This window comes from Molothrus aeneus, chromosome 5 (assembly GCF_037042795.1).
Source record: "Molothrus aeneus isolate 106 chromosome 5, BPBGC_Maene_1.0, whole genome shotgun sequence".
Classification (NCBI taxonomy): Eukaryota; Metazoa; Chordata; class Aves; order Passeriformes; family Icteridae; genus Molothrus; species Molothrus aeneus.
The window spans coordinates 67903729-67928933 of record NC_089650.1 but is presented as its reverse complement, the minus strand read 5'-3'; the positions used below and the strand labels follow the sequence as shown (position 1 = coordinate 67928933).

The following is a 25205-nucleotide window of genomic DNA, read 5'->3' as shown; positions in this document are numbered from 1 at the left end:
ATCATTTTGAGCATGGTGGATTTGTCCGGGCGATGACAGGAGCACAGTGACAGTGCCAGATAAAAGCCAGCATGCTCTGCATTGTTCTCACAGTGCTCTTGTGTTGATGGGACCAGCAGGAGTGATGAAATCTGCTTCTTCCTCTTGGTGGGGAGGCTGGGAAAAGTTCACTTCTTGTTGACAGTGGTTGCTGTCTGAAAGACCTGGGGCAGAATACAATTGTCCAATAATTATTTTGTATATATATAATATATATTTTATATATATATCTATATATCTGTATATATGTAGACATGCATATATATATGTCTCTATACATATATTTATAATAATATATAATATATATGCATATAATATACATAATGTACATATAATATAATATATCTAATATATTATATACATTATAATATATAATATACAATATATAATATGTAATATATATTATAATTTTTATATAAAATAAATATCTAAAATATATAAAATATAATTACTATAACTATAACTAGAAGTAAATGTATAAATATAAATAATTATACAAATAAAAATATAGATAGAAATATAAATATATATATATATATATATATATATATATATATATATATATATATATATATATATATATAAAAATTTTGTGTATATATTAAAAGTAGATATATATTTCTGTGAGGGTAGTGAGAGAGAAGGCTTCCCAGAGAAGCTGTGGCTGCCCCTGGATCCCTGGCAGTGTCCAAGGCCAGGCTGGACAGGGTTTGGAGCAGCGTGGGATGGTGGAAGCTGTCCCTGCCCATGGCAGGAGGTTTGGAATGAGATGGTCTTTAAGGTTCATTTCAACACCAATCATTCTGTGGTTCTGTAATTATTTGTTTTCAGTGGAAGGAGGGAACAATGCTCACGCTGTGCCTGTGTTCTTGTTGTTGCTGCACAGATCCGTGTGGATGGCACCAGCAAGAACACGCTGGAGTATGAGATCGTGCAGGTGGTGGACACTGGCCCCATCCTCCGGGACATGGCCTTCTCCATGGACCACGAGCATCTCTACATCATGTCTGAGAAGCAGGTAAGGAACTCCAGCAGCCTGTGCTGCTTTATAAACCTTTACAAACCTTTCAGCTCTGTCCTGCTGTGGACATCAGGCTGCTCATTAATTCTGCCAGTGACCACACTTCCCACAAGGATGGGCTCTGTTGTCAGTCTCAGGGTTTTTATGCTCATAACCCCATGGCATTTATATACTTTTGCAATACTGAGGGGCCAGGGGCACAGAACTCAAGGGGCAGGAACCACCCCCAGAGTTGTTTTGTCCTGCTGGCTGCTGGACAAGCTGCATTGTTCTCCATCCCCACCCAAACTGTGGCTGCATCTGCCACAGACACAGGAAGGTGTAGCACTAAATAACTGCCTCTAACTGGAGTTTTTGGAGAGGCTGGAGCCTCTTTGGGACACTGGGCAAGAGTGCAGGATGCTGCCAGCCAGGATGCAGACCAAGTTTAGTGTGGTGTTCCTGTTGTGTTGTCAGCATTGTGATCGAAAATGTTGGCAGCCAGATCCCAGGGAAGGAATAATCTGGGCATTCAGCATGGAACCCTGGCTGATTTCAGTGGAATTCATGGCCTTGGGAAGTTTGCTGCTTGGGGTGGGGGTGGGAGGAGGAGATACTTTTACATGAAGAATGCACTGTTTATACTGAGTCCTGTGGGTGTGCAGCGTTACTTGAGCTATCATACCTGGCTGATTCACAGATGCTCGTGAGGAGCTCTAAATCCACAAAAAGAATGGGAGCAATGAGGGATTGTGGTGGGTGATGGTAGTTGTCCTGGAGTGGAGGCCAGCAGTCTGAGGGGGACATGCTCACCCATACATGTTCAATGATTTATTAAACAAGTATTACTGGTTATATTTTTCATCTACAAGGGTCATTTCTTCCTCCTGCACCACGTAAAATCAAGTGGTTTGTGATGTCTCCAACCATTTCCCTCTACTGTGCATATTTCTACCTGAAATTTGGTGTGGGGAGGGAAGCAACTCTGTAAATTCCTCCTGATTAAAGAGGCTGAGAGATGCCATAACTCAGGAGACAGGACAGGAAGACAGAGCTGGGATTCCTTCTCATCTGCTCCATGCTGGGCAAAGAGGGGATTTCACTTCCAGTCCCGAAGTGAAAACAGTTCCAGTCACTTTTTGGAATGGGGTGAGAAGCTGGAGGCAGGTGATACTGAGCTCCTGTAAGACTTTGAGCATGACACCGTTCCTTTTCCTCATCCTTTTGCTGTCTGGGCCCTTTCTTTTTCCTTCTGCACAGAGTGGGGCTCCTTGAGGGCCAAAGCCCTGGAGCAGAGCAATGAATGCACCAATAACCAACCCAGGGTTTTCAGGTGTGCTCAGTGTCCTCCTTGTGCAGGCCCACCTGAGGTCACCTCAGATGTCGGGATCCAGGACATTGCTCTGGCTGCCCTGGGTGATTCCAGACCCTGGCAGGGTCTCAGAGACCTTGGCACAGAGTCACAAACACCTGTGCCTTTGATTTTAGCCCATGGAAACAATTCCCAACTTTGTGTGAGGAGTTACAAGCCACAAGAGTTTGAGTAGATTTAGAATGGGATTTAGAATGGGGGTTCAAGAGGCAAGATGGAGGAATCTGGGTGTGTCCTGTCCTTCTTTTCCTTCTTCTTCTTGTCCTCCATCTTCTGCTGTGACGTTGGCACTTCTGGATTGGTTTAGAGTAGAGCCAGACTGTCTAACATAGGTGATAGGTATTGGAAAATTATTGTAAATAAAGTACAGGTAGTTCTTGGTATAAAAAGCCAACACCACCCCAAGGGCAGGGACTGTGCCACAACCCAACCTGCTGGACAGATCTCAGCAGGTCAGAGAAAGAATGTCATAGATAAGAGAAAATAAACAACCTTGAACAGCAGAACTGAGGAATCTCGACGGCTTCTTCCATCACAGGGCTGGGAAAAAAGACTTTTACTACCTGAGGAGCCATTTAAAACAATGAAACCTGAGACTCAGACACCACTGCTGCCTTTGCACAGCCCTTCAGATTTACAGACACTCCCAGGGGCTGTCTCAAGCCTCTGGGGGAAAGGGCAGTGGGACAAAAAACACCATTCCCTCACATCCTTAAAACATGAAATCTGGAACAAGAGGAACAGTTCATTTTTCCTCCAGAGATTTCAAAAAACTTCTTTTTGCTGGTCCATTGACTTACCTCACTTCCCTGACCATGACAGCATGAGCAGGTTCATTTTGGGCTTGGCTGTTCCAAAGCACAAGTCAAAGCTGGTGTTTTTATGACCCCAAGCCCTGTAGAGAGCTCTTGGCACCTTAGTTAAGGTGTTTAGGGCATGGGTTAGACTTGATGATCTCAAAGGTCTCTTCCAACCCAGATATTCTGTGATTCTGTGAGCTCTGAGCCCCTGTGATTTATCAATCATCTCCTCCCACCCATCTTTGACGCCCATGGGTGTCTCTGTGAGAGAGGCTGGTGAAAAAGGCAGTGGCTGTTGTTATTTAAAATCTGATGTGAGCCTGTGAAACGCTCAGTGCTGCATCAGCCTTTGCCCAAATCTGATTTTATCTGAGGCAGGCAATGTGAGTGACAGCGCTGCCATCCCAGCAGTGCAGTCACTACCTGTGTGCTCGTGACAGAACACACTTTAAATGCTGGAATAAATTAACATTTGGAGAGCCTCAGTGAGTGGGTGCAGGGGTTTGCCTTTGCTGGAGGCAGGATTATGAAGAGGCTGCCCTTGGGGAGCAAATATCCCACCCACTCTACAAACCACATATAGATCTTTTATAAAAGGGTGACATCTGACTTATCAGAGGTTTTCACTGCCCCCAGTGGTATTGGGAGATCTGATCTGTGGAGATGAGGGACAGGGGGGTGATGGCTTACCCTGACCTTTTTAAAGATAGACAGGCACCAGGGCTTGTGCTATCCCTGGGGAAGGAGGAGGTTTCTCCTTGTTTTTTTGTTTTTTTTTTCCTCAGCTCAGCCCTGTCTGTGCCCCAGAGATAAGAGTGGTTCTGTTATTACCTGTGTAGTTATTAAAAGCTGTTTTCATAAAATCATAAAATCATTAAAGTTGGAAAAGGCCTCTAAGGTGATCAAGTCCAACCTTTGACCAAATACTCCTGTGCTCACTGAACCATATAATGAAGTGCCACTTCTACTTGTGTTTTGAACACTTCCAGAGAAGGTGATCTCCACCACTGCCTTGGGCAGCCTCTTCCAATGTCAACCAGTGCCTCTTCCAATGCTTAACCACTCTTTCACTGATGAAATTTTCCCCAATATCCAACCTGAGCCTCCCCTGGTGCAGCTTGAGGCCATTTGCTCTTGTCCTGGGGGTGGTTACCTGGGAGAAGACACAGACCCCACCTCACCACAAGCTCTTTTCAGGGCGTTGTGAGGAGCAATGAGATCCTCACTGACTGTAAGAGCCGAAATGAGGGATGTGGGACTCCAGGGGCTCTCCAAAATGCAGTTTATTGTATCCAAAATGCAGTTTATTGTATCCAAGGTGTCACAGCAGCCCAGGGCTGTGGGTGACAGAGCTGTGCCCACAGCTGTCAGCTCCAGCTGCAGGCAGCCCTGCAGACCCTTTGGTTTTGGTTACAATGCATTATAGACTTTTCTTTGCTGAGCATCTTCATACAGTAGAACCAATCTATACCTGAACTGTTATCTACAGCCTGTTATAACTACTGTAATTACCATATTCATGTTACTGTTCTCCAATCACTCAAAGTTAGTGCATTACAGTTTAAGCTAGAAGTTGGTTTTCAGTTTTCTTGCAGTGGGAAATTCTGAGACCTTTTTTCTACTTGCACCATTTGCTGCCTTGTTTGCCTGTGCTCTCTTTGTGCTTGGTAAAAACATCTTCTTGTTTGGGGTGGGTTTATCCTTTGCTCTAAGCCATAAAAACCCCTTCTAACTAACACACCCTTTGCCTCCTTGGTTATCAGCAATTCTTTTCTTCTATATCAAAACTTGCTTCCATCTCTATTCCTTCATCAGACTCCACATTTAAAAATCTTTCTGCTAAGCATCCATATCTGTGAGACTTTCTTGTCAAGCTTTCATCCTTCCCAACAACTGATCCTCCTTTCCTCCAGGCTAAACAGCTCCAGCTCTCTCAGCCAATCCTCACAGGACTCGTGCTCCAAGCCTTATGGTTTTGCCAGACTTGGCTCCACCTCTCACAAGAGTGGAAGCCCCTGTGATAAAGCAAATTTCTCCAGCTTGTCCCAGTCTGGACATCCCAGTTAAAGGACATCCCTTTGACTTGGGACACCTAAAAAAGAGCTGTCACTGTAAATCTGGATACAAGAACATCTTTCTCATGCTGCCAGAATAATCCCCTAGCCTTTTTAAGGTCAATTTCTGCATGGGAGAGTTTTCCCCAGTGAATTTTGGAGCCCTTGGTTTGCACGTGGGGTTTTCCTCTGGAGCTGGACTCCCTGGGCTCCAAGGGAGATGGAACCCAGCTCAGCCCTGTGGTCTGTGGCTGAAACAGACCCTGCCTTGCTGCTCCCTTGGGCACTGGGAGGTGACAAGCAGCATTGCCCACTCAGTCAGGGGTGCAATGCTCTGGGGAGCAGAATGCAACAGCTTTTCACCATTGGCTAGAAATCCATATTTTATACAGACAGTGATTGAAGGAGGGAGAGGAGATTTGTCACTGAAACCCAGAGACAGGGCCTACAGAGGTCCCATCATTTCCCAGAGGTGTGGACATCCCTGTGCTTTAGGTGTGAATGTGTTTCAAGTCCCTGTTGACAGCACAGCAAAGGGTTGGTGCACACATGGGAGCTGCCAGGATGGATCAGGAGATCATCCCTGTAATTCCAGCCTTCAGAAACACTCTGAGGGAGCTACAGCCACTATCCCAGCTTGCTCCAAGCCCCATCCAGTCTAACCTTGGACCTTGCAGGGGTCCAGGGGCAGCCACAGCTTCTCTGGGCAGCCTGTGCCAGTGCTCATCACCCTCAGAGCCAAGAATTTCCTCCTGATATCCCATTTAAAGCTACTCCCTCTGTCTGAAGCCATTCTCCCCCTGTCCTGTCACTACATGCCCTGCTACCAGCTCCTCTCCACATTTCCTATGGCAGTGCCCTGGAGGCTGGGGCTGTTCCTTTCTCCTTTTTCTGTTTCTGGAGTGCAGAGGAGCCCTGTGCCTCACATGCTGTTCTCAGGGGATGAGGAGCAGATGGGAAATGCTGGGAGAACAGGAGGGTCTCTGCTGCAGCTTCTCTGCATCTTCCCTGCTCCTCATCACACATGCCTGGGCTTCCTTCCCTCCCCTCATCATCTCTGAGTTTCTTTCTCTTCCCAGCTGAGAAACTCCCTGGAAGTCCTTGCAGGGATGGAGATAATTCTTCCACTCCTTTCTCATTCTCCCTGCCTTTCTCTCTGATCCTTTGCAGCCCTTTCCTCTCATTTCCAGGCTTGCACTTGCTTTTCCAGCCCTCCTGCATTGCTGGCATCCCTGTTTCTCTGCTCTCCCAGCTGTCTCCACACTGCTGTCTCCTTGTTCCCTTGCTGCTCAAGTGTTGACACACACACAGAGCCCACCTCTGCATGCCAGGAGGTGCAGGATGCTCACTCCCCTGTCCCACCTTTGGAAGGTCACCTCCATCACTCCCTAAATAACTTTGTTTTAGCAAGTTGGGCTCCTGGGTTCCTCCCAGCATTTTACAAAGCTCATACAACACATGGAAGCAACTCCAAGACAGGAATCTCAGCCCTTCCTTTTGATAGAGAGGGATCAAAGGCAAGAGCTGCAGGAAATAACCTTAAAGGCTTAAAATCCAGAAGGTAAAGAGAAAGAAGTGTCAACTTCATATTATTTAAACCTCATGGTTTTGAGCTTTCTTGTACTTTTGGTTTACTGAAGGTTAGGGAAGACTGTTCTGCAGCCAGGTTTTGAGCAACCTTGTGTTACTTATGAGCAACTTTACCCATCCCTGGAAGTGTCCAGGACCAGGTTGGACATTGGAGCAACCTGGGATGGTGAAAGGTGTCCCCGCCCATTGCAGGGGTGGAAATGGGTTTTTATTTAAACCTCATGGTTTTGAGCTTCCTCTTACTTTCGGATTACTGAAGGTTAGGGAAGACTGTTCTGCAGCCAGGTTTTGAGCAACCTTGTGTTACTTATGAGCAACTTTACCCATCCCTGGAAGTGTCCAAGGCCAGGTTGGATGGGGCTTGGAGCAACCTGGGATGGTGGAAGATGTCCCTGCCCATTGCAGGGGTGGAAATGGGTTTTTATTGTGCCTTAAACCATCCTGTGCTTCAGTGTTTGCCTCAAGGAAGGAGATTTGCTGTCCCTCCCTGTGCAGGCAGGTTTGTTCTGTGGGTCAGCTTCACGCTCCAGTGGAAAGCTGTGCTTTTCCCCTGTAAATTAGCAGAAAGTCACCCACAATCTGTGAATAAATCACATCTGTGCGGTGCTATCATTCCCTAAAACCATTACAGTGTGTCGGAGGTGAGGCTGGTAGGGTCATGCGTAGCAGAAGCAGATGGGTATTTTGGAGGCTCTTTTAAACTTTGCCAGGGAAATATCAAATAAATATGTACTTCAACTAAAGCGTGGCAGAAAGCACATTTGGTAAAAATTAAGTAACTGTACTGCAAATCATGTTGACAGGGTCTTTTTGGCCTTTTTGTGTCTGTTTCTCATTAAAATGGGGAAGGCTTATACCTATTTATCTCCTGAGATTTATTCTTCTCCCCTCAGCCGCTGAGTCACTATCAGCAGCAGAATTATTGTTTGCAAATTAGCTGCCAGAGAGGAGGGGGTGTCTGGCCAGTTTACTTCTGGTTTCATGACCACTGATTAAAATCTTGTCTGCTGCTTATGTTATTGTATCAATTAGTTAAAGCAATCATTAATAACTTTGCTTAATTATGGCTTAATTTCTTCAAATGTGGTCTTTGCACAAGATATCAAGCAGCATTAACTCTTGGTTTTGGAGTGGCTGTTTCTAGGGGATTGTCAGTTTAAGGCTGTCCCCAAAAACACTGGCTCAAGATCACAAGTTTTAAAAATAACTCAAGAGATTTTGTTTGTTTGTTTGTTTGTTTTTGCATTTTAATTTGCATTTGTTTGGTTGTGAGCCATCAGGTTGTGTGCAGACCATGTTTTTCATCATTGGGCCAGAACCAGAAAATGCAGGAAGATCTTGTTTGAAAACAGAAAACTGAGGTTATCTAATAGGTGTAACTTTTTAACCTGGGGGTTTAAAAGCAGCAGAGACTCCCAGAAACTGTAAATTTTGGTGCTGTCATTGCAGATTTCTGTTATTCTGCTGTCATGGAGTGTTGGTTTAGGAGGGGCTCTTAAAGATGACCACTGTGCACATCCACTCTTTGGAGGTGGTCAGGTCTCCTGCAGGACTTCACTACTCAACTTCTGGAAGGTCATTGGCAGCATCATCTCTTCACTGGATTAATTATCAGGCTGTTAGGAAGAAATTTTTGGCTGTGAGGGTGGCAGGCCCTGGCACAGGGTGCCCAGAGCAGCTGTGGCTGCCCCTGGATCCCTGGAAGTGTCCAAGGCCAGGCTGGATGGGATGGTGGATGGTGTCCCTGGTGGAACTGGATGATCTTTAGGATCCCTTCCCACCCAAACCATTCCATGATTCCATAGCTGGCTGTTCCCAAACCAGACTGGCATCCTACATAAGATCAGGGCCACCAGAACTTCCAAGGCACCCAAAACATGGTTGAATTTACCGTCTTTGCAAAAATGTGTCACATTCCTCTCCCTCTAAATCCTCCAAAGCAGAGAACTCCAAACCACCCATCTCCTTGCCAGCTGCCCCACTCTTGGGCAGCCCTGCACAAAAGTGATAGGCAAGAGCAGTTCCTAGAGTTCACTCAATGCCTCCCGAGCAATGAGTGTAATCCCAGTTGGCAGCAAAGGCAACTTTTGTTCTCTTTGATTGTTCTTTGCTGCCCCTGGAACGCTCCTCATTACCCTCAGCAATATCAGAGGCTGAACTCCGCTCTCCCTCGCATTTGCTTTCACCTAATTAAGGGCTTGTTAAATAAGGTCAGATGCCCTCTGAGAAATGGCTGAATAGATGGAAAATCCCGCATGGATGCTCAGCTATGGATGGAAAAGACACTGTGTGAGTGAGTGCCTGTGTTTCTCAGCCAAGAAGGATAAAAGTGATTTGGCCCACTGGCAAAAACAGCAGTGCATTGTGCTGCTGACTCTTTTGAAATAATTCTTTATCAGCAAAAGGCAAATTATTGAAAAAAAAGTAATAATTTAGCTTGATTTTAACTCATTTGCTGCTTTCATGTGGGTGTTTTGGAGTAAGCTGGGATAATTAAAGGAGTAGGGAGTCCCTTAACCTCCTGCTGGGTTGGTTGTGTGTTCCAGAAGGGATGTGAATAACTGAGAAAGCTGAGCAGGAGGGGAACAGATTCGACGTCTTGGAGGTGTCCCAAATCGTTCATGGCAAGGGAAGAAATTCCACTTGGGGCTGTCTCCATCCCATGAGATACATGGGCAACTGGAATTCCAGCTCTCACTGTCCCTCAGCCTTAGGTTTTTCACACTTGAATTAAGCTCTTTTTATGCTTTGGAAAGGTTTTCATGAGCCAGTTGATGCTGTATTGAAGTGCCTCACTTTGCCCTAAAACCAGGACTTTGCAAAGTGCACTGGAAAGGAGGAAAGGCTGGGAGAAAGTCCAGGATTTGGGAGACCTTGAATAATTTCCTGCCTTGCTCACAGACTCCTGGTACTCTCAGACACACAGTATGACTTTTGGGCTTGGACTTGGTGATCCTTCCAACCCAGGATATTTAGGAATTTATGATTCAATGACAGTTGAGGGCAACAAGGCTGGAGAGGGGCTGGGAACACAAAGCCTGAGAGGAGCCCCTGAGGGAGCTGGGGGTGCTCAGCCTGCAGAAAAGGAGACTCAGGGCTGCCCCCATCGCTCTCTGCAGCTCCTGAAAGGTGCCTGTGCTCAGCTGCCCTTGGGCTCTTTCTCCAGCAGCACTGACACAGCCAGAGCACACAGCCTCCAGCTGTGCCAAGGGAAATTCAGGTTGGAGAGCAGGAAAAAGCTTTTCCAGCAAGGGGGATAAAGTTCTGCAATGGCTGCCCGGGGAGGTGGTGCAGTCCCCAGCCCTGGGTGTGTTTGACAGCCTGGATGTGGCACTGGGTGCCAGGGCTGGGCTGGACTCCATGGCCTTGAAGGTCTCTCCCAACCTGGTCATTCTGTGACATCAGCTGTGGGCAAACTCTGTAACTCCCTGTGGCCTGAAGGTACAGAAGATATTTCCAAGATCAGGACCTCTTTTGGAACTCTCTGTAGCACGTGCCACTGACCATTGAAAACTCAGCTCTCCTCCTGACCTGTGCCCATGCCCTGATGAGAGCTTTGGTTCCCAAAGGTCAGAAGGACTTTTGCTTTGTCACCATCAGATGTCCAGTCTGAGCTTTGCTGTGCATCAGAGAGAGAAATGCTCCTTCAGAGAATAATTTGTGGCCACCTAAGTGACATGATTTAAAGCTTCCTTGGTCCCATCTAGAGGAACCTTGATGAGCCCAAGCTGTGTGGAGAGGACCAGCAGGGAGCAGTTTGACAGCTGTTCACTGGAGGGAAGGATTTCACACAAAATGCAGGTTGGGATCCCTTTGCTTCATGCTTGGCCTTGCTGATCCATGCCAGAACCATCCCAGAAAAATTACCTCCCTGCAAGCACATTGCATTAATCACTGGGCCCAGCTGTGGGGGAGGATCTGCAGCTGCTGCAGTACTTTGGGTTCATGGATCCTGGTCGTGGGCAGAGTCTAAACCCTCCCTGCTGGCAGGACATGAATTCCTCTAACTCTGGGTTGGAGCACTGCTGGTGAAATTTTGCATCTGATGAGCAGAGGGGCCAAGTGACACATCCTTGGTTGTGCCTGTGACAGAGCAGAGCATCAGGGCTGAGTCTCTGGGTCCCCCCTGGGCCAGGATTTGGGTGCATTTAGCCCACATTAACACAATTTATTGCCTGTCACACTAAAAGACCTGTGTTCAGACACAGTGGTGGCATATTTGTGCCTGAACTCTCCAGTTGTACCCTGCTCTGCGTGTTCAATATTTGAGGGTAGAACCACAGTTTTCCCAGTGCCATCTGTGGATCTGCATTTGGCTTGAGCTGCAGCCTGAACTAATGTCAGCATCCATCTCTCAGCCTGCCAAAAAAGCCATGTCCCCATGCCAGGATAGTTCCTCCACAGGCTGCTCAGAGAAGCAACACAGGAGCTGGAGGATTCTCAGAGGGTTCTGAGGGTGCTGTGTTATTTAGAGATTGGTTTAATTCATCTTTGGGATTCCTTGCCTTAAGGTGTGTGGGGGGGACACACCTGCAGGGCTTTTCCTGCTGTCAGGACATGAGGAATGGGATGGGTCATTCAGTCTAACCAGGTCTCCTTCCTCCTGCACCTTGTTTGTAGGTTTTAATTATTCCCTCTGGTTCGTGGGGTCTGCTGACAGCTCCCCCCTGCCTTGTAAAAAATGGGTTGTATTGTTTAACAAAATCGTCACAAGATGTCACCAGGATGTGTGGCACAGGAGACAGAAAACAAGGAAGGGTGGAGGAAGGAGTGAGCAATGCCCAGAAATGCAAAAAAAACACTTGCAGAGTCACTCCCTGGGTGAGGAAAGGCAGGGACTATTGATCCTGGGGTGGGAAGCCATGGAGATGTGTCCCCTGGGGCACAGTGCTGCCCAGCACATGGCCTGGGGGTCACCTGGCACTATTGATTGTGCTGCTGCTCCTCTGTGCAGTCAAACACAGGCTGCTCACTACAGCTGCTGGGCTGTTCTGGGAGAAACAAGGTGGATGCGTGGAGTTTAATGCATCCCTCTCATGTTTTAAACAAAAAAAAAAAAAAAACAACTCCCCACTCTCATCTCCCTGAGTGCTGTCAGACTGGTAGGTTGTGTTTTCAGCTAGGAATAGGTCAGAGTATTAAGGGCAGCTCAAGGAATTTAGCTGGAAATCTGAAAATCTCCCTCCTCCCTTCCCCCAGCCCCTGACCCTGTGACAGACCCAGGAGAAAGGGAGAAGAAAGAGGAAACCTAAGAAGTTGGTGATTACATGTGAAGCCTGGCAGATGTGTAATCCTGGGCTCCATTAAACATCTGTCTGCTCCAATCTCCCTGACAGCCAGGTCCCCTCCTCTGCTGCCCTTGCAGGTCACCCAGGGGCACAGGGTGTTAATCACCATCCTCTGCTTTGGGTCCAGATGGGGCACCAGAGCTCCCAGGGAGGGGGATTTGGGCAGGACAATGCCCAAAAAGGCTCAGAGCTACGGGCACATCCACAGCTCTTGGGGTGGAGTTTTCCCTCTAACACATCCTTGAGCGCTTTCCCAGATCGGTGTGATGCCTCAGGTTTTGGGGTTTATATTTTTCACATTCTATGCTGTTTTAGGGTTGTGGGTCTGGGCTTCATATTAAGGGATGGTGAGCTGTGTGCACAGAGCAGGGAGACAAAACAATTCCTGCTCCAGCTGGGCACCAAGGACAAATGACCCAAATCTCAGCCCAGGAGCACAAACCCCGTGGGCTGGAGAGAGAAAAACAAGCAGGGTGGGACTGCAGGGGCTAAAGCTGGAATGGGACAATGAACTGCAAGATGCAAATGGAGCAGAACTGATCCCAGGGAGAGACCCCGGGAGCGCTGGTGCATTTTGGGGCCATTTTGGTTCATCTTGGGTGCAGCCCTGGCTGGGCTCTGGTGCTGCCCAAGGTGCATCCATGGAGGAGATCCTTGGAATGAATCCCTGCTTTATTCTGGAACTCTGCCCAGCCTCTGCTCTAGCTCAGCCTCCACAAGGCATCAGGTGCCTGTCTGGGACCATTCTCTTAATTATTGCATTTTAAACATTTTTCCAAAGTTCTTTCCATTTCAGGCTCATGTGTCTTATTACTTTCTTTGAGGCAAGTATTTGCTCTCTTGGGGCATTTCCTTGCACCATAAGTGCACAGAGTTATCATTTTCTAATGCATTTTCTATTTTTCATGTGATATCCCTGAACTCCTAAGCACACTCCACGTTAGTGGATTAATAGGAATTTCATTGTAAGACTCAGGGAGAATTTTTTTCAATGCTCCAGAGTTTGCTGTGTCTTCTGCACTCATGGCTTTGAGTCTTTCTTGCTGTAAGGCCCCTGCTAAGTATCTTTCATCACTTTGTATTACTTGATACAGTCATTATCATCATATGTAGTAGGGACTTGAAAATGAAATCCATTCCAGAACCTGCCCTTGAAAGCCAAACTGGCTTTTATGTTCTTTTCTATTAAAAAAAACCCTTTAAAGTCATACTGTAATGTTATTTTTTTCCCTATTTTTTTTCAGGGTTTGGGTTTTTTTTCTGGGTCTTGTGATTTTTCATCTTGTGATTGGAGACAAGAGTACTCAGCTACCCTGAAAATTATTTTCTTGTTGTATTTCCTAACTGGATGAAGAAATAATGGGAATACTTGAGACCTAAATTAGTCAATCAGTCGTCTTGCTTTGTTGTTTATTTTTTGCTTTTTGCTTTTGTTTCTTTGGTTTTTGTTTTTGATTTTTTTTCCTTTAGAAAGACATTTTGAACCAGCAATCTGAGCACTTGGTCAATACTCTGCTGTATTTTAGTTTGCAGCGTAAACTTGGCTTTCACTCGTGTTTGGGTGGTTGGGAAAATTTGAGGGGACAGCAAAATCCATGCAAAAAGTTGTGTGGATGGATCAGTGGCTGTTTGCACACAGAAAAGGGAATTTCTCTGCTAAATGTCCCTCATGTCATTGCCTGGATAAAGGCCATGTTAAGATTTTTTTTTAATAATGGGATTTTTTGAAATAATGGTCTTTAAACTTTTAGTTTTACAGTCTCATCCCAATTGCAGCATTTCTCTCATCAATCCTAGGAATCCTTTCCTTCAATTCACCTCCTGAATTTCTCACATCATTCCTAGGAATCCTTTCCTTCAATTCACCTCCTGAATTCACTTATTTTCCTACATAAACACCTTCTCTTGTGCCCCTCCTCTGAGAGTCTGGATCCATGGATGCCTTCATGATGGATTTATAACTTGCAAAGCCCTTTGGGATTCTGGAGGATGAAAGACAGTGTTTGTACAAGATCCCTGCCCTCGTGACATAATTTGGGAAGCTTTCCCTGGAAGGAACCTTCCAAGCACTTGTGGGTTCACGTGTCAGTAGTTTCTGCCCCTAGGAGGGAAGGTAACCCGTGTGTTCCCTCCAAGCATCACACCAGGAATGTGTTTTGATGGAGCATGGACTCCAGGGTGATTCACATAATTAATGCTGGGTTCACGGAGCACTGGAAAGAGGGAGATGTTTGCACTGACCTGGGCTCCATCAGGACAAGGCTTCCTTTATTCCCACATGTTATATCTTTGTTTTATTCCACTTTTTGGTTAAATGCAATGAAACAGTGAACAGTTTCTGGCTGTGAAGCCAAATCCTGCTTTGTGCCCGTAGATCTCAGCTTTCTTCCTCTCCCCAAAACAAGAATAACTCCATTCAAATTGATAGGTAATAAACCCTAAAGCCATTCCTGGGCTCTGGGAGGTTTCCTCCTCCTCTCCAAGAGCATTATCTCCTGCTGAAACTTAATTCACATAATTAATGCTGGATTCATGGAGCACTGGAAAGAGGGAGATGTTTGCACTGACCTGGGCTCCATCAGGACAAAGCTTCCTTTATTCCCACAAGTTACATCCTTGTTTTATTCCACTTTTTAGGTTAAATGCAATAAAACAGTGAACAGTTTTACTACCTTGTGCCTCTATATCTCAGCTTTCTTCTCTCCCCAAAAAAAGGATAACCCCATTCAAATTACTAGGGAATAAACTCAAGTAATCCCTGGACACTGGGAGGCTTCCTCCTCCTCTCCAGGAGCATCATCTCCTGCTGAAACATCCACCTCAGGCCATGAACTGGCAGCTTGGCCATTAGGATCCCCTTGGCAGTGACTGATTGTGGGGATCTCTTTTGCTGTGGAAAATGTGGAACTGATTGTCTGGGCGACCCCGCTTGACCTGGGCAATTCTGCATTTAACCTGGCTTTAGACATAATAAACTGGAGTAATTAGCAGGGAAATTCAGTGGTGACACTTGTAATTGATTGGAAATTGCAGTCCCCAATGAGAGCAGAGCTGTGGTGAGGGCTGTGCTGGGAAGGGGTGGTGGGGATGCTGTCAGGAGGCAGGAATTGCAGGGAAGGAATGTGGAGCCTGCTGGAGGTTTGCTTTTCTTTGCAGCTGAGAATGCTGCAGGTTTGCTTTTCTTTCCAGCTAATGGCCTTGGTGAATACACTATCCATCACTAATTACTGATCCATCCACTCAGCACTTTCCCAAGGTTGAGCTCACACCTCTGGGAAAATCCACCTCAATCTCTGCACAGCCCATCTCAACCGTGGGCTTGCAAAGAGAAAAACACCTTTTGTGCTGCTCATCTGAAAATCCAGCAGTTTGTGGCCCACCAAGGAGGCAAAGATGGGGCATTTTTGGGAGAACGTTTATTTCAGATCATGGATTGATGGTATCTTATCTCCTGTGTCAACGTGGATCTGTTTGAAGCACAAACCTTCCCAGGCTTTGTGCTTCTAGATTGATGACAGCTGAAAAAGAAAATATTTAAATTAATTTCTCTTTCAGAATTGTGTTTAAAAGTGGGAATTTTGCTGTCCTGGCTTGAGGCAAGGCCTCAGGACTGTGTGTGTGCACACCTTGGAGCAAGGTACCTGTGGCATGGGAGCAGGAATGGCCTGGGAGTGTCCCCCAGTCAGCCTTGGATGTGGTTCAGGGATGACCACAGCCAGTGACAGTTCCTGAGAGGCATTTTGGCTGCAGCTGCTCCATTTGCAGGCCAAGGGAGCCAAATGAGGTGTAATTCTGATATTCTGTGTTCACTGGCCTGAGGAGCAGAGTGAGGGAGGCACATGAAACTTCCCAGTGTAGGCACAGCTGTCCAGAGTGGTACAGAATTGTATTTGCTGGGAAAGGCCCTGATGAAGGCAGGAATGATGCATCAGACTCCATGCTCTCAGAAGGCCAATCTATTACTTTATTATATTATACTAAAGAATACTAAAGTATACTAAAGAATACAGAAAAGATACTTAATGCTAAAAATATAATAATGAAAACTCCTGACTCTCTCCAGAGTCCTGACATAGCTTGGCCCTGATTGGCCAAAGAGTGAGAACAACTCACACCAGCATCCAATGAAACAATCACCTGTGGGTAAACAATCTCCAAACACATTCCACATGTGAGCACAACACAGGAGAAGCAAATGAGATAACAATTGTTTTCCTTTTTCTCTGAGGCTCCTCAGCTTCCCAGGAGAAAAATCCTGGGTAAAGGGATTTTTCCAGAGAATGTGAAAGCTACAGTGCAGGGCTGTGTGATTTGTGTGGGAGGGTTCAGGGTCTCTGCTATTCCAGTACTTAAAGAGAGCTTGTAAAGAAAGAGGAAGAATGATTATTTGCATGGACAGGAAGTGATAGGACAAGGGGACAATGGTTTTAAATTAAAAAGAGAGATTTTAATTAGATAATAGGAAGAAATTCTTGCCTGTGAAGGTGGGCAGGCCCTGGCACAGGGAGACCAGAGAAGCTGTGGCTGCCCCTGGATCCCTGGAAGTGTCCAAGGCCAGGTTGGATGAGGCTTGGAGCAGCTTGGGATGGTGGAAGTTGTTCCTGCTCATGGCAGGAGTTGAAATTAAATGATCTTTAAGATCCCTTCCAACCCATTCCATGATTCTGTGATACTTCACAGGACAGGAGCCATTGCAAGCTGTCAAGAATTCAGTGGGTTTTTTCTCTTGTAGTGCTAATTAAACATTTAAAATCTTGATGAAGAGCTTCTTATAAACAGAAGTAGAAGAGAAAAGTGGGTCCATGTTTAGGGAAGGCTGAAGCAGCCACTGGGAGAGCTGGCAGCAGCCTCTGGAGGGGGATGTATCAACCATATCTTATGGAAAAAGGTGAGAAAATAAAATGTAGGGGTCACTGGCCTCTTTTATCTCATAACAGGGACACAGCCTCAGAGGTTACAGCTGTTACACCATGAGAAATATCCATTTGCTGAGGTTTTTTTCTTCAAGGAATGGTTTTCTTGAGGCGCACCCTCCTCCCACCAAAAGGAACCTCTGGAAACCAATCCTGGGCTTGGGGAACACTTTCCTGTGCTGGATCAATAAATAAAAAGGGAAAAGGCAATACAGTGACACCACCATATGCACTGAAGCATCCCATGGAGATTGTGGAGTCTCCAAACAAACATTAGATGTGTAAACAGTGGAACAGCATTCCTTCACTGCAGACCCACTTATTGCCTTCCTGATGATTTATTTTCATTAATTTTCATCACTAAACAGACAAAAGTGCTTGTGGCAAACATCCCTGCTCCCTCACAACTCAACATCCCCCCTTCCTCTTTTCCAGATTTTCTTTTTCAGCTGACAACCAATCCATCAGCTGCTTCTTTGTGGCACAAAGTTTGCACAGCCCAAAATTTGCAGAGGCTCCTTTCCCAGTCTTCAGTACTCTGACACTTTTGGGATGTTATTCTTTCTACTTAGAGGAGCAGTGGTAACAGTGAAGATGCAAAAAGATCTTTTAAATACTGAAGTATTTGTGTCTGATGGGTATTTTTGGGTTTGTAGCCTTTTGTTTGCTTCCTCCTGTGCAGTTTGGAAGGAAGGAGGATTCACACATGACAACTGCACTTTGGAATAATTTTTCCTTAAATCAGAGGGACTATGTGTAGGTTTAGGCATTGGCAGTTTTACCCCAGGATCCTGGAAAAAGAGAAGAAGCATTTTTACTGGGTGCTTGGATGTGGCACTGGGTGCCAGGGGCTACCTGAGCGGTTGGGGCTGGGCTGGACTCCATGGCCTTGAAGGTCTCTCCCAACCTGGTCATTCTGGGAATTCTGTGCAATGCTTTTCCTGGCACCATGGCAGGTCCCACAGGCAGTCACAGGCCCAGAGAGCTCAGCTGGTGTTGCCAAACCACAAAGCTTCCAGAGGATGGAGTGTTTTGTTCACACAGATGTCCACAGCAAAAAAACCAAACAGGTTTCTAAACAAATCTGGAGTCTCCTCCACCTCTGTTTGCAAGTCTATTTCCTGTTTGATGGGGGAGATTCAGTTTTAGCACACAGCACCCTGTGGATGTACCTCAGACTGGGTGCCAGGGGCTGGCTGAGGGGTTGGGCCTGGGCTGGACTTGATGCTCTTGAAGGTCTCTCCCAACCTGGTCATTCTGTGAATTCTGTGAAAGTCATGTCACAGAGGCATTACCTGGCACTTTTAGACATTTCTACATCCAAACCCAGTGGGATCACCTTATCTGCCAGGGAAGCCTGGCTGGGCTGGAAGGCAGCCTGGGCCTGGCAGGGCACAGCACCATTCCAGTAATGCATCCACAGATGGGAGGCTGCCCAGGGGCTCTGGGATAATGGAGTGCCTGGGCTAATGAAATTAACCTGGCATTCACAGCATGAGTGGGGAGGAGGGAAACTGTCCCTTTCAGTCTTCCCAATCATCCCCTGACATCTCATTCCAGCCCAGAAAGGGAAGGAGGCAAGGGGGAGCCTTCCAGCAGAGTGAAAATGTGCTGCTGGGTTGGAATCTTATTTTATAGCTAACTAACCAACCATGGCCTGCAATGTGGACTTTTTAATCTAATTATACAATAACACCCAAACCCATGGAGAAGAAGGTGAAGAAGAAGGACTAGCACTGCCCCAAAACCTCCATCTTGCTTTATATCTATTACTGTATTCTAAACCCTTAAACTCTGAGTTTCCCACCCTGTGATATCACACACTTCTGTCCAAACTGCACACCCACAATCCCAGTTCCATCATTCCACTCTGGAAGCTTCTCCAGGCCTCAGGTCAGTGCAGTGTTCTCTTGGGGGTCACAGAAATCTCCAATTCTCAGCAGCCAGGGTTCCAAAACTGCTGCACAGATGCAGTGCTGGGGCTTTCTGGAAAACCAAAGGGGGCTGGGCTGTGGTGGCTCCAGCTGGGTGACAATGCCAGCACAGGCTCGGGGAGCCCTGAGCTACCATCACTTGGCAATACATTTGTCACTCCAGCTCCAGACAGCAAATGAGGCTGATTTAATTAACCCAGGGAGCCCTGCTGGCCTTGTCTGCAGAGCTCAGGACAGCAGGATGTGGATGAGGGGAGGCAGGGAGAGGAGGGAGAGGGGAAGAGGGCAAAGACACGAGGCTGGTGGAGCATCAGGAGCCATCTCAAAGCACTTTGCTTCTCACCACTGAAAGCCCTTCACAATTAGTCTTGATGTGATTTACATTTACTTTAAGGCATCTGCATAATGGGATGTAATGCACAGGAAATGCAGTCATGAGCTCCTGAAAGCTTTTGGGGACTGACAATTCCTGCAGGGCACAAAATCTCCCTTTTCCCTGCAGCTGGAAGTGAGTCTGCCCTTTACAGAGAGCGTGCTCATGGGCTAAAATGCCCAAAATTTACCTTTCAGTGTGTCTGAACAATCAGTTCTATTCACGAAGCATCCAGACTTGCCCTTCCTTTTCCACTTTTTTGATGGATTTATTGGGACCTTGGACTTCTTACTTAAGCACCAAGCAGGAGGATTTTCATCTCTAGATTTTAGAATTCTAGATCTAAATTCATCTAGATTCATTTTTCAATCTCTAGATTTCCATTCTCATCCAGGTGAATGTTGCTTTGTGACAGGGGCAGACCTGGGGCTGGGGGAACTGAACCACCTCTCTCCACACCTGGCAGAGCTTTGGTGGGCAGGTTTGCTGTGAGAGACGTCCCTCCTGCTTGTAGAAAGTCACCTTGGCCAAGGAGCTCTGAAATTTTAATGCTCCCCACCAAATATTGACTCTCTGAGGGCGTCTGAGTAAGCCCTTAGTGGAGAAGTCGATATTTGTCTGATGTTTCAATGGATAATGTTGCTTTTCTCTGAATTTCCCCTGGACTCTGCTGGCCTCTCCCAAACTCTCTGCACAGTGGCAGAAGCAAGATAAAAACGTGGGAGGAGGAGGGAGTGCTCCTCTTGGAGGGTTGTTTAGTGCTGTCCACTTCTCCCTGCCTTAATGAGGCTCTTTGTTGGGTTCCTCTCTCTAAACTCAGCCTCTGAGCCTGGTGTAATCACTTCCAGCACACAGCAATCCTTCCCCATTTGGCTCTCCCTCTCTCTCTGAGGATTTTGGACAGCCAAAATTTACCATGGACACACAGAAACATTGCAAGAAATGCAAACACATCAGCAATTTTCCATGAACAAACATTCCTCTTTTCACTGGAGATCAGTGCAGGATAATCTTGCCACTCCATCCTGAGTGGGTCTCACCTGTCCTGTTGGGAAGAGAAGCTCCAGGTGAGATTGTAGATGAAGTTGTAGCCATAAATTGGTAATAGAAGACAAATGTGTCACTATTTCCCTGCTTTACTGCAGCTCCTCAGTTGAACTCTGCAGCAAAGGCTCCATCCTGCCCTTGGACATGGTCATTCTGCCTCCTTGGGTAATTTAACATCTGTCCCCTACAAGTCTGAGCTGCAGAAGGATCCCAGTGGGGTAGAAGTAAATACATTGCCTTGCAGGTAGCAAAATCACTGCTGCAGGTTAAATTTCTGCCAATTTACCAACCATTAGGGACTCAGTCTAAGTTGGCTGTGCCTCCTAAGAAAGAATAATCCTGTAAGCAGTGTAGCTCTAATGTACTGAACAATTAAAGAACTTGTTTCTGATTGAAGTTGAAATTCATTATATTTCCATTTGCAAGGCGAGCTGGGCGGGTTTCAAAATAAGTGCAAAAAGGAGCTAATTTATATTTCTGTTCGTGCTTGTAGTAGCTAGTAAATAAATCCAGGTGCTCAAGGGGAGCTGGGAGATTTTAATTTCAATGGCAGCTTGGGTGTTTGGTAACTGTGGGAGTCTGGAGCTAAAATAAATGCAGAGGAACAGTTTTGAGCAGCAAAGAGCGTTGGATTTGTGGGTGCATCTTCTTCGTTGTTTTGATTTGTTGATAGAATCTCAGAATGTTTTCTGGTGGAGGGGACTTAGGGATTCAGTCCAACGCCCTGCCATGGGCAGGGACACCTCCCAATATCCCAGGGTGCTCCAAGCCCTGTCCAGCCTGGCCTTGGACATTTCCAGGGATGGGGCAGCCCCAGTTTGTCTCCCCAGTAGAGATTTTATCCCATCCAACTGCTGCTTGATGCCTTCACAGATGTGTGGCACATCTGGAAGACATCCCTGTCTGGGATTGACGTTTCTGGGGTGGTCACCTCAGCAGGGCAGCCTGGGCTGGCAGGAGGTCTGATCAATATTTATGTGGCCAAGAAAGGGAGTGAGTGATGCTGGTATGAGCAGTGTCATATTTAAAAGGTGTCTCCACTTAACTGGAGGTCACAGTGTACACTCTCCTTGAGTGGTGGCATCATTTCATAAAAAAGCTTTTTCATTAATTAAAGTCCCTTAACCTTGCGTCGTGCTCAGGGTTTGGTATAGAAGCTTATTTTTTTCTGATCAATATATATTACCATATTTCCTAGAAAGAAGCTTTCACCCCCTCAATTAGCTGAGGAAAAAATAATTGTGCGCATTTGAAAGCATTTTTGTGCCTCTAGTATCCATTAAGTAGATCAGAGCTGCAGTTTGCTTGTTCTTATGGACTTTTGTCCATATCAGTTACCCAAAGGAGCAGAAAGCATTGTTTGCTCTCATTCAGATGACATTTCAATAAATGCCAGGGGAAAATGATGATTCTGTTCTGCCTTTTTTTATTTTTATTTTTATTTAAGCTTGCAAGAGAGGGTATGAACTCATGAAAATACCCCAGACCATAAATCAGGAGTTTTTGGGTTGTGATTTCTATTTGGTCTCCATATGATCCCCCACAAGTCACTAAAGGCCACCAAAAGCTCCTTGCAGCAAGGTCTGGCATTTATTCTTATGTAACACCCAGGGCCACTGATTTTGGTGAGGTTTCCAGGCAGGAACATGCTTATTAATTTATTCTCAGAATTAATGGAATCGAGCAGGAGAGGAGAACTGTTTCATCTCCCAAACCTTCCCTTGCTTCCAACTCCCAGCACTCTGGGAAGCCTTTGGGCAACTTTGCACTCCCAACCCATGGGCAGAGCCCTGCAGGTGAACTCACCCCCCCTCCTCCCCAGCAAAATGTCCTCCTTCCCTCCTGCTGGGCTGGAATTAATATTCTTATTTCAATCCCTTTGTACAGGAAAAGCTAAAAATTAATTGCCTGTGCACAGGAGAGGTGAACAAGCAGATGCCCAGGAAAGCACAACAGAATTATTGAGTGATTCTGCTTTAATTAAGTGCATCAGAGAGCTGGGAATGGTGGGGCCCCGTGCTTGGTGCCAGTAACATCATTGAGAGGAGGATGTGAAGGGATGGCTGCTGCCAAGGCATGATGGAAGGTACTCAAGGAATATAGAAAGCTGTTTTAATTCTGGCTTCCTTTGAGAAAGCTGCAGCTACAGCCAATAACCATAAAACCACTGGGGCAAAGCTGCAAAAGCACCAAGGGCATCCCTCAAGCACTTATCTCTGTGAGTCCTGTGAGCAGGGACACCTTTTATCAATGAGAGGGGAGCACAGCAGAGCTGCAGATGTGAATTCCTTGCCAAAAAAAGGGGCTGCAGGCAGCATTTTTAACCTCTGCCTGAAGCTGACACCATCCAAACCCATCCAAGAGGGAGGAATTTTGGGGCATCCTCCCTTCTGAGCAGGTGAAGCATCCAGAGAAAGCATCCAGACACACCTGCTGGTGATGGGAGAGGAGAATTGGTGGGAATTGGGTGAAATACACTTGATTTCCTGCAGGTTCAGCTTTAGGATAACATGAGGGACCCCAGCAGTGGCTGCTTCACAGCAGAGCTTTGCAAAGAGAGACAAAGCAGCTCATTTTAGGGAGTTATTTGCAATGTCTGTCAAAAAATATTTTTACTTCAAGTCTTTATACCACAGCTAAGGGATCTTGGCTTGTCTCCAGTGTCTGTGTTTTTCCTCCTCAGGATTCCCTGTGATCCTTACAGAGATGTTGGAGACTCTGGCTCTGCCACCAAGGAGCAGCTCAGATTTTTGTCCAAAGCTCACACCCAAAGCAGAGCCCAGGTTGTTGACAATTATTCCAATAATTCTGCCACAGAGGCAGCACGTGGCTTTGTCTCTGCTGGGCAATAAATACATTTTTTCCCCCCAGGGAATGAATTCTCCTCCCTTTGGGAGGGTGCAGCATTTCCCCTTTCATTTCTTTCCATCCCGAGCTTGCCCAGGTCGTTGCTCTGTGCATCTCAGGTGGCCTGAACAGTGATGATTTTGGGGTCTGCCACCCAAAAAATGGCCAGAAATGGGTTCTGAGAAGTCACATAATTATATCACTTCTTCAGCTTTAACTCTGAGTGCTTGGACCGAACATTCTGGCAAGCTCAAGCTGTCCTTTACTTTGGAGTGCCATGGTTTGATGCTGGTGCAATGCCAGTGCCCCCATGAAAATATATTCTCCTTAATGTCTGCTGTGAGATGTGACCAGAAATAGGGCAAAGCAGGTTCAACTGGGGAACTTCCTGGGGAAGGCTGTGGTACAAGAGGGACTCCTCTGTCCTTGATGAACTGGGAGTTGGTTACCTGAGGGGTGGTAACTGGATTGAGAATCTAAGGTTTTATCTTATTGTGCTGTGGTGGAAATTGGGAGGAGGAGTCTCGGGTTCTCTGCTGGTCAGTGACCTTGAAATGTGTTAGAAAGTCTCTTTTCCCAGCCTGGCACTCGAAGAAGGAGTCAGAGCTCTTCATTTCTCAGTCTCAAGGTTGTTTATTGTTTCTTATCTATAAATTTTTTTCTCCTGTCCAGCCAAATCCACTCAGCAGGACAGACAGAGGCACTCTGCCCATCCTTGGGGCAGTGTTAGCTTTTTATACTAAAAACTACCTGTACATTATTTACAATAATTTTCCAATACCTGTCACCTATGTTAGACAGTGAGCTTCTACTCTAAACCAATCTAAAAGTGCCACCATCACAGCAGAAGATGGAGGCCAAGAAGAAGAAGAAGGAGAAAGGCTGGACATGCCCAAATTCCTCCATCTTGCCTCCTGATCCCCATTCTAAAAACCCCAAAAATCTATTTTTTCACCCCATGATAAATTCACTATCATTCTATTTAAACTGTTGTGGCCTGCAGATCTTCATCTAAGGTTGGTAATTTGCTCCATGGGTCATAATGAAAACCACAGGGGCATCTTGGGCTCTGTGCCAGGGTCTCTGAGCCCCCTGGCAGGGGTCTGGGCAGTCCAGGACAGCCAGAGGGATGTCCTGAATTCCAACAGAGGAGGAGGAAGAATGTTTTGGAATGTTTTTCATCCTGAGTCCTGTGCGTGTTCCCTTTCAACATATGGTAAATTAATAAAGTTTTTTCCTTTATTCCTAAGCTGGAGCCTGCTTTGCTCTGTTTCTGGTCACATCTCACAGCAGCCATTAAGGAGAATATATTTTCATGGGGGCCCTGGCATTGCACCAGTGTCAAACCATGACGTTAGCTATTGAGATTTTCTTCTCACCTTCTTCTATTCTGGCTCCCAGGCTCTCTGTGAAGGACACATCACACTCCAGGCACACAGATCCCACACTGGGAGATGACCCACCTGGAATTAGCAGTGTGGCTCAGACATCAAGGGGTGTCAGGATGACTGCACATAATCTCCCATTAATTAAAGCATTTTAGCCCTCAGTTCCAAGGCTTTAAAGACCCAAACCCACATCACTGCTGTAAGAAATGTGTCTGGGGATGCCAGAGGTGAAAGTGCTGACAGAGAACTCCAGAGAAATTAGGAAAATCAGTGATCCATGGCAAAGCCCTTCAAGGACATTTGTGGGGTTGTTTCTCAGAGTGCATCAAGCACAGAGGGAAGCAGGGAATTTGTGGGAATGGCTCCCTGGGGGTGCTGAGTCGTGGAAGCTCCTTGGCTTGGTTCTTATGGACAAATTGCAGTAGGGATCAGGACATTCTTCCTAAAATTTTGTTCATCCCCTGGGTTATTTCCATCCTCCTCTGACCTTCTGGGCACTGCACTGATTCAGCTGCTGATCCTTAGATGTTGGAGGATATTCTGTTAAACGTTGCAGTTGT

The 25205-nt window shown here is 46.3% G+C and overlaps 1 protein-coding gene across 1 annotated transcript in view; it reads left to right on the top strand.

Annotated features, from left to right (window-relative positions):
- Positions 1 to 25205, top strand: part of PLXNA4 (plexin A4) — a 508367-nt gene that overhangs the window by 253980 nt on the left and 229182 nt on the right. Inside the window, exon 4 of the mRNA XM_066551057.1 lies at positions 926 to 1057. Within this exon, the coding sequence (XP_066407154.1) occupies positions 926 to 1057 (132 nt within the window). The remainder of the gene's footprint in view (positions 1 to 925; positions 1058 to 25205) is intronic.